The following is a 9494-nucleotide window of genomic DNA, read 5'->3' as shown; positions in this document are numbered from 1 at the left end:
AAGTGAGCTGTGTCACCACTGTGCACAGGCTGATATATGTGAGAGGTGTTTGAGGATGGATGTTTTAGTTCAGTTTGTGTAGACAGGTGTCTGCATTCGAAAAGCACCATTACAACTGCCATTACTCGGCCTCCTTATGGGCGGTCTCAGACTGAGTAGGCCATTGTGACTGGATTCCTGTCTCACCTCGTGGTTCATGTTAAGGCTCATGGGCCAGGAGAAAGTGTGTGTTTGTGTGTGGGACGCCTGCGCTGCCATTGGTCAGATGGTGCCTGGTCTGTGGGAAACAGGTACCTTTGGATTCCAGGGCTTTCAGATGGGCACCCTCCACTCAAATAAAAGCAAAGACATTTCATTTTAGGATTTAATAATCTTGTAGGTGTCAGGATTGAGTAAGGGCTTAAATCAAAACTCTGCAAGTGCTAGAGATTTATCAAAACCCAGCTAATATACAGCGCTAATTTCCACCTCATCGGCTTCCTCCATGCTGACGGGTATGATTGACTTTAGTGGGGGGAAATTTTAGGCCTCAATCTCTTGCACAGTAGTTAGTTATATGCTCTGGTGATAATATCACATTGTGCTCTCTTTTATAACATAACCAGGCATGAGCCATATCACTGCCCTAATAATAACATTATAGGCATTTTGTCCTAGATACCATGTACAGTAGTTTCTGTAACCCAAAACTAACCATTATATTATTATAACTCAGAGGTCAGCAACTTCTGGCACACGACTCGCCAGGGTAAGCACTCTGGCAAGTTGGGCCAGTTTGTTTACCTGCTGCATTGGCAGGTTCGGCAAATCGCGGCTGCCACTGGCCGCGATTTGCTGTCCCAGGCCAATGAGGGTGGCGGGAAGCACTGTGGGCTGAGGGATGTGCTAACCACGGCTTCCCACCGCCCCATTGGCCTGGAGCAGTGAACCGCGGCCAGTGGGATCTGCGGTCAGCCAAACCTACCTACGCGGCAGGTAAACAAACTGGCCAGGCCCACCAAGCGCGCTGCGTGCCAGAGGTTGCTGACCCCTGTTATAACTTGTTATATTCCCAATGTGCATCTGCTGAGACGTGTGTATTTCTTACTATGTGATAGCACGGGGCAAAATTATGGGAATCCTGTTCTTTAGGATTATCTGTTATTGTTAACCTTGTTCATTTGATGACAGAGAAAGTTCATGAAGAGATTGACCATGTGATTGGCCGAAGCCGAAGCCCCTGCATGGCAGACCGAAGCCAGATGCCCTACACAGATGCTGTGATACATGAGATCCAGAGATTCATTAACCTTGTCCCATTGAATGTCCCACATGCAGTGACCAGAGACACTCATTTCAGACAATATGTTATCCCAAAGGTTAGTTCTCAATGTTTCTCTGAAAAATCCTGTTCTTCTACCTTTTCCTTTTTTCAGTTTTGAATTATTCACAACAAAAATGTTTGTTTGCCTCTAAGTGTGCATTAGTTTCCCTCTTTTTGGGAGCCTCTTCTGGGAGGTCAATTTCTGAGATGGTTCCATCTCCGGCAATCTTTAGATGTGCTGAGGTGTTAATATACACCACAACCCACAGTGACCACATCCTAGGTTGCTAACTGAATTTCACTTTGAGTTGTATAGGGATTTTTAGCATAACCATATTGTTAATTAGTTATGGGGAAACTATTGGTGTGATGACTAAATTATAAAGACAAGGGAAACTCAAATGCTTCCAAATAGCATCTAAGACTAACACCTAACATTTCTGGATCTTAGCCAGACTTTTCCAAACCTCTTTGATGTAGAAACCAGGGTCGTAATCTAATGGGAGCAGCCTTTCTTATGAAATTCCAAGATCTAGTTGTTCCAGGTGGGCTGCAGTTTGGTGGGGTTACCTTTTCTCATGGAATCTGAGTATTTCTAGGTCTGGTTGAAGGCATGAATTTCCAGGAGATGCAAGGAAATGAAAGAAAGAAAAATGTGTCCCACTAACCAGCTCAGTGAATTCTGGAGAATTTTCAGTTTCAACAGTATCCATTTAAACGTTCTTTATCTGTGTTTACTAATTCAGGGCACCACTATATTTCCCACCCTGCAATCAGTCCTACGTGACAGCAGAGAATTTCCAAAGCCAGAGCAATTTAACCCAGGACATTTCTTGGATGCAAATGGTGCCTTTAGGAAGAGTGACTTCTTCATTCCATTTTCTGCAGGTAAAAAAAGCCATGTTTGTTTCAGGTCCCAGACCATTCTCTCTTAGCTTTGTCTTGAGTATACAAAGAGTTCTCAAACTGTAGTCTACAGAGCCTTTTCGGGGCATCCCTGAAGCAGAGCCTCTCACAACAGCGAAGCATCTGTCCGTCTCCAGTCTCTTTTTTAACTAATTGAACATGCATTACTCTCAACTCTGCCTGGCAACTTCACATCTTCCTTTGTCTGTCTGTCAGCCCACCATGGATGAATTGTGATTGAATGCGCATGCAAAAGTAAAACAGGGAGTAACATGCAACAGGGCAGAAGTCATCTGCATAGTCACCTGGAGAGATATCAGTGTGGGTTGCTTAGCTTCTCAACTTTACTCCAATCAGTGAAGATCCCTATACTCTGTTAATAAACCCTGTATGCTGTTCTCCTCCATTCTGCTACTCAGCATGCCTGCACCTCGCTATTTATTAATTCTGCGTTCCACTCAAGAACCACTGTGTCATTCCTCCCTTAAACATATTACCTGGCTCGGGACCTGCATTAACTATTATCAAACCCCACATCTGCCCACCCGTCTCCACATATTGGTATTTAAAAAGCTACTTACTCTATGGAACGCAGCCTTTAAAATGATCTGTGCGTGGCTTCTTAAACCCCCAAATAATATAAAACTTAATCCTGCCTTGAATGCAGGGGACTGGACTAGATGACCTCTCAAGGTCCCTTCCAGTTCTATGATTCTATAAAATGCTTTTATACCTTCCTGAACTCTGAGAGATGGCCATTATCCTTCATGTGGTGACCCTGAATCACTCTGTGCATCTAATTTTAATCTGGAGGTTTACTTACATTGTAACAGTATTTAACATATTTTGAAAAGAAAGATCTCCTGCATCTTCTTGATATTCCTTTTTTATTGCAGGGAAACGGATTTGCGTGGGAGAGGCTCTGGCTCGGATGGAGCTATTTTTGCTACTGACAACGATTTTGCAGAATTTTACCTTGAAATCTCCCATTGACCCCAAGGACATTGATATAGCTCCACTACCAAGTGCAGCGATAAATGCACCAAAACCATACCAGCTCTGTGTTTTGCCTCGATAAAGACCATGAAAAGTCATCTCCGTGTTCTACACCAGTAGTGAATTTGATTGTCTATGATCCCGGACTCATTAGTACAGTGACAGAAACGAACTCACTGTCCTGAAACAGAAATTAAATAATCTGGCTTTTTAAGTAACTGTGATGTAACAAAATTAAGTGCAATACCAAAAAAATAACATAGGCATGTACAATACGCCAGCAATGTTCTCAGACTGTCTCAGGTGTGAATCTGTTCCTGACATAAGTTGGGTATGTTTTCAGTTCATTTGTGGTGCAGTTGACAACAATGGAAACTACTTTTGACAGCCATAAATGCTCCTTTATTTACAAGGGGCTAGTAACCGTTTCCACTCTTGAGGTCTGATCAGCCAATCAGAGTAAATTGTGGTGATGTAATGCTTATGATTGGACAGCCTGCTTTGATGTGGGGAGTTTCTGTGGCATTGGACTGAACTAGAGTTCTCCCTCCCCTGCTCATTCATGTAATTTCAATTTATCTCAGGGGAATTAAACTTTCACTTAATAATGATTCTTCTTATTTCTCCAGCTCACCTCCATGCTCCTACATATTTGTTTAATTAACTTATTTATTGAAGCTATCCGACACATTGCAGGTCAGGGACTGAGCTGGGTTGATGGTGCCTAGGGCAGGAGAAGTTGTGCTAATGTCTATCTTTAGCCTGTTGATCAGACACTCTATGCTAGGGATCTTTACACCTACAGGTGTCACATTTACATCATCCTTAGGAGACAGCATTAGATGCTCGCAATCTGTGTGCTTCTTTCTCCTCTCTCTTCTTTTCTCCTTCCATCACTCAGTATCAAGTCATGTACTCCGCTGTCTCTGTACCTGGAGGGACCCCTCTCCCTGTCTTCATTCACCAAGAGCCTTCTCTGCTCCAGCAAATCTCTCCTTGAAAACCAATCCTCCCTTTTGCTTTGCCTCATCAGTCATCCTCCATGTCCTGGTCGCTGACAGGTTTGTGGAGCTCCTTGTGTGACATTTCACCCTGGTGACATGAAATCCCCCAAATAGTGGGAGCAATAGTTGGGAGTCAGGCATGGATCCTTCTTTCCTTAAAATCTATGATTCTGTCCATTCCCCTACTTTGTTTGGTTTCTGCTATCGGTGAGACCTTGGGGTCTTCTTACTCTCCAGGGGTGTGCCAGTTCTCAGAAGGAGAGGGATGCATTCGTATATAATTAGCAAGTTAAAAGGAAAAAAAGTGAATGCAACCCAAGCCTTGTAGAATATCCATATTATAACATATGGTATTATACCATTGTTGGATAATCTTAATTTAATCTTTTTACAGACCATTCTCATTGGAATGTTATAAACATTCTAATATATTTAACTCTGTAATCAAGCAGACTTCACTAGAGGTAAGCTGTGTCCCCTGCTCTAGCATTTATAGCTTTGTTTATTATATACCAGGAGCTATAATATTAAATTAACTGTAACTAAAGATGGATAGGAAAGTGAATTTCACTTTTGTGAAAAATTTCAAGGTTTGGGAAAATTTTCTCATCCTGAATTGGTACAAAAAGGCAAAAGTTTGGCAAAATTCATAGACATAAAATTACAAAATTTTTCATTTTGGAAACACCAAAATATTCCTGCAATGGAAACATTTTAGTATTTCTGACATGAAATATGCTCCCCTGGCTTGCGGGCTGCTCAGAAGATGCTGGGGAGCCAGGCAATCTGGGAGCCTGGTTTCCATGGAGTCATGACCCTAAGAGCTCTGGCACTGCAGCAATTCTCCAAGTGGACTGACAAGGAGCTGGAAACCCTGGCTGCCAAGCTCCTTGCCAGTCAGGTCGCCGAGGAGCCAGGTGGGTGGGTGAATTGGCAGTGAGCTTGGCAAAGATATCACAACTGACATGCTCCCGTGAAATGTTTCACTGTTGATTAATTGGCATTTTCAATTAATTGGCCACCCCACATGAGCTCTGAGCAGGGATCTATGGACTAGGAGAGGCCTATTAACCTTAGATGCTGCACCTGGAGGGGAACCAGGAAGTGATAGGACTCAATGGCAGGTAAATCTCGGCTGGGAGAGGAGCTGGCCTAGGAGTGTAAAACCTGTGAAAGCACAAATAGGCTGCAGGGAGGAGATCTGCAGTCACTCCCTAGAGGGAAAGGGAGTTGGCAGGTCCAAGGAGGAAAACGGGGGTGGGGACAGTAATCCCTGGGTCCTGCCTTGGATTGGGGAGTCTGAAGAGATCTAGAGCAGTGAAGTAGCTACAGGACATGGAGGAAACTCTGGTGGTAAACTCAGAAATAGGCAATGGGGTAGGAAGGCGCACAAGGACAGGAGCGACGCCAGGGTTTTTGGCGCCCTAGGTGCAGGGCCGGCTCGCTGGTCCCGTGGCTCCAGTGGACCTCCCCGCAGGCGTGCCTGCGGATGCTCCACTGGAGCCGCTGGACCAGCGGACCCTCCGCAGGCACACCTGCGGGAGGTCCACCAGAGCAGTCTGCCACCCTCCCAAATCCTGGTGCCCTAGGCCACCGCCTAGGTCGCCTAAATGGAAGCGCCAGCCCTGCACAAGGAAACAATAACCGGAGATCAGCCTGATCAGACCTGGCTTGCTAGTCATCGGGTCCGGAAGCTTGAACTTGGTTTAGCAGGCAGGCCTTGGGTTCCCATACCAGCCACTGGCAAAGTGGCACAGGACCTGGAGTTGGAACAGAAGACTGCCCGAGATGGCATAGGGACAGCTTATCTGGTGAGATTTTGTCATGCTGGAAGAGGAGGACAATATAGAGACCTACTTGGAGGGCGGAGTCATGATGAGGGAGTACCTGAGTCAGAGAGATGGAGGGGGATGGGATCCAAAGCATGAGCAACTGACAGAAGGCAGTGCCAGACAGGGTGAGAGCTAATTGCAATGCTTAAGTTGTAATGATATAGGTGCCAGGGTTCAAGCAATTTTTTTACTTTTATAACTGACACAGCAAGGCCAAAGGTGCCAGGGCTATGAATTGCCAAGCCTAGACCTGTCAGAGCTCAGCCCTGGCAAGCCCTGGCACAAAGTAAGCACTGGCTAATTCCTACACATAGCCAAACGGAGGCACACTTCAGTGAGTAGACCCCATGATATATGTCATTATAACCATAAAATATACTGTGTCCATGTGAATTGTTGTGGGTGCTGCACAACCCCCGTCTCTGTTTAACTGTACCCTGTTGTTTTTAAGTGCTGAAGACTGGAATGCCATTGCCTCGGTAACGCTATTCAGGCTGCGTCACGTTTCTGTTCATGAAGCATCAATGTCACTAGTATTAGCTGGTAGTGCAGCATGTTGCTCATAAAGAAAGACCTCAGGTACTGTTTGGTGACAAAGGCCCGTGGCCAGGTTTATCACCCTGAAAGCACAGTCCTAGCACTCTGGCTCTGTGCTTACAGATTCACAAACACATGAGTGTCCAGAGGAAAGGAGTGGTTCAGTCAGCAGCGGGACTTTCTCCTGTCCCCCAGGCCGCACACAAGGTCAAGGTGAGGTACTCCAACATTTATAGACGGAGACAGATAACTGGGATACACAACTTATGTACCAACTTATGTATTTCATGACATCTGTTTGTTCCTGATATTTTGGACAAAACATCCTTCTTCATTGTTCTGTCAGACCACCTGATCCTCTACTATATTGAGGTGTATCTGTACTAGCCTTCTGAAAGGTATTGATGTAAATATCTAGTTTGGTTTAATTGTGGCAAGACCAGGCCTGCTCTGGTTCACAGCCTTTGGTTCAGGCCTTCCGTCTTGCACCATGCCCAGTGTTCCAGGCTCTCTCTCTCCACTACATTTGTCATCATCATCATAATATCTGAATATGATATCCATTATTCAGGAAAATGCTTTCACTCATACTCTAATCATGTTTTTCTGTCTCTGAACCATTCCATTTGCTTTCATGTCTATCCCATCATCTTTGTTCTGCCTCTTTTCTGAACATCCTTGTACTCCTTGGTGTGGCTAATTTCCAGAGGTTTCTTGGTGTCCTGTAGCTGCAATGCCTTTATTCCCATTCCGTCTATTGTTCCTGAATGATTCACTTTTTCTCACACACCTCTGCCTCCCATGGTATAGATTCATAGATTGCATGGCCAGAAGGGGCCTTTGTGATTCTGGTCTGACCTCCTATATTATAATACAGGCCAGACAACTCGCCTAGAAGTAATTCTTCTACAGCAGAGCATTTAGAGCACTGGAACTGGACATAGTATTCCAGCACCAGTTACACCAGTGCCAAATACAGATGTAACATACACTTTCTATTCTTACTTGAGATTTTCTGGGTCAGAGAGTCTTCACCATAGGGTGTTCCCCATCTCCCTGTGAACAGGGGGCAGACCAGATCTTTGCTGTGACCTGGGAAGAGTTCCACAGAATTCTCTGCTTCCAAGCGGCATATGCAATAGACTCCAGGACCGCTCAGAGGATTCAGGGGGCCTGGGGCAAAGCAATTTCGGGGGCCCCTTCCATGAAAAAAATTGCAATACTATATTCTTGTGGGGGCCCCTGTGGAGCCCGGGCAAATTGCCCTACTTGCTCCCCCATCACGGGCGGCCCTGGGAAAAATAAACCTTCCGCATCTCAGCACAAACCCAGTTTAAAGAAAACTTCTTTACAAGGTATCACTGGTTCTCAGCATCAGCTAGTGCTAAAAGGCACTAATGCTCACTAAAAGGGTTGGACAAATATCTTGTGTCAAAACTTTTTTGGATCGAAAACTAGGGGTTTTTAAAAAGCAGAAAAAAATCACGGACAATGTCTGCTTTCCTTCAAAATTTGTTGTTTGTTTTTTTTTAATTGAAAAGCTGAAATTAGTCTGCCAAAATTTGAATATGGTTTGGGGTTTCAGAAGTGTGTGGCCAAACGTTTGCTGCTTGCTGTGTTTGATTGTTTAAAGAAACAATAAAAAAAATTCTGCTTAAAAAAAATCTAAAACTTTTGAACCACCTCAGCTTGTGACCAAACCCCTGAGCCCATCCAGTCAGAGATTTTTCCAGGTTTCTGATACTCTGCTGGCTTCCTTGACTCATATCTGTCTCCATAACTTTGGGTTCATTTAGGTTAGAACATAAGAACAGCCATACTGGGTCAAACAAAGGTCCATCCAGCCCGGTATCCTGTTTACCGACAATGGCCAATGCCAAGTGCCCCAGAGGGAGTGAACCTAAAAGGTAATAATCAAGTGATCTCTATTCTGCCATCCATCTCCACCCTCTGACAAACAGAGGCTAGGGACACCATTCATTACCCATCGTGGCTAATAGCCATTAATGGACTTAACCTCCATGCATTTATCTGTTTCCTAGAGACTGGCTCCATGGGGTCCCTCACAAACTGGGGGTTTATCTTTAGTATAGTTTATGTACATACTCCACGAACTAAGCATTTGAGCGTGTTCCAGAATCTGAGATGAGTCTATGTTGTGAAAACTGAAATGCTCAAAATAGCACATGCATGTGAATGGACACAGGGTGCTAAAATTAAACTAACCCAGTGGTTCTCAAACTGGGGGTCGGGACCTCTCAGGGGGTCACAAGGTTATTACTGGGGGTTGCGAGCTGTCATCCTCCACCTCAAACCCCGCTTTGCCTCCAGCATTTATAATAATGTTAAATATAAAAAAAGTTTTTTCAATTTATAAGGGGGCGGTGTCACACTCAGAGGTTTGCTATGTGAAAGGGGTCACCAGGACAAAAGTTTGAGAACCACTGAATTAACCCATCTGAAGCCTCAGGGAATGCAGGGGATGGGGGTCTTCCTTGGTAGGGTGGGGAAGGAGGTAGGTGGTGTAGGATATTGCTCTTTCATGTGATCTCTCCCCCACTGGCTAATTTTAAATGAAGCTACCCTTCCCTGACATGAATCTCCCTATGGCACTTAAATTAAATATAGACTATAATTTGACATTTGAGAAGTGAAAGGGATGGTAGCCCTAATGGAAAAGCTAACAGCTTGGCTCTTCTGCAAGCCTCAAACTGCTGAATGAGCTTTAGAGTAGGGAAGGCTGTGCCTCCCAGACAGCCTGGCCCTGCCCCCTATCTGACCCCCACCCACTTCCTGCCCTCCAACTGCCCGCCCGCCTCAGAATCCCTGACCCATCCTGCTCCTTGCCCCCTCATCGTCCCCCAGAGACCCCTCCCCACCACCACCCTGGGACCCCACTCCTGCTCCCTGTCTCCT

The 9494-nt window shown here is 45.1% G+C and overlaps 1 protein-coding gene across 1 annotated transcript in view; it reads left to right on the top strand.

The window, feature by feature from the left end:
• Positions 1 to 3360, top strand: part of LOC127053881 (cytochrome P450 2H2-like) — a 12672-nt gene extending 9312 nt beyond the window's left edge. Inside the window, exons 5-8 of the mRNA XM_050959233.1 lie at positions 925 to 975; positions 1171 to 1358; positions 2050 to 2191; positions 3106 to 3360. Of these exons, the coding sequence (XP_050815190.1) occupies positions 925 to 975; positions 1171 to 1358; positions 2050 to 2191; positions 3106 to 3287 (563 nt within the window). The 3' untranslated portion in view covers positions 3288 to 3360. The remainder of the gene's footprint in view (positions 1 to 924; positions 976 to 1170; positions 1359 to 2049; positions 2192 to 3105) is intronic.
• Positions 3361 to 9494: the final 6134 nt, after the last annotated feature.

This window comes from Gopherus flavomarginatus, chromosome 6, assembly GCF_025201925.1.
Source record: "Gopherus flavomarginatus isolate rGopFla2 chromosome 6, rGopFla2.mat.asm, whole genome shotgun sequence".
Taxonomy (NCBI): domain Eukaryota; kingdom Metazoa; phylum Chordata; order Testudines; family Testudinidae; genus Gopherus; species Gopherus flavomarginatus.
Note: the sequence above shows the minus strand (reverse complement) of the source record. Positions and strands in the feature narration are given on the sequence as shown.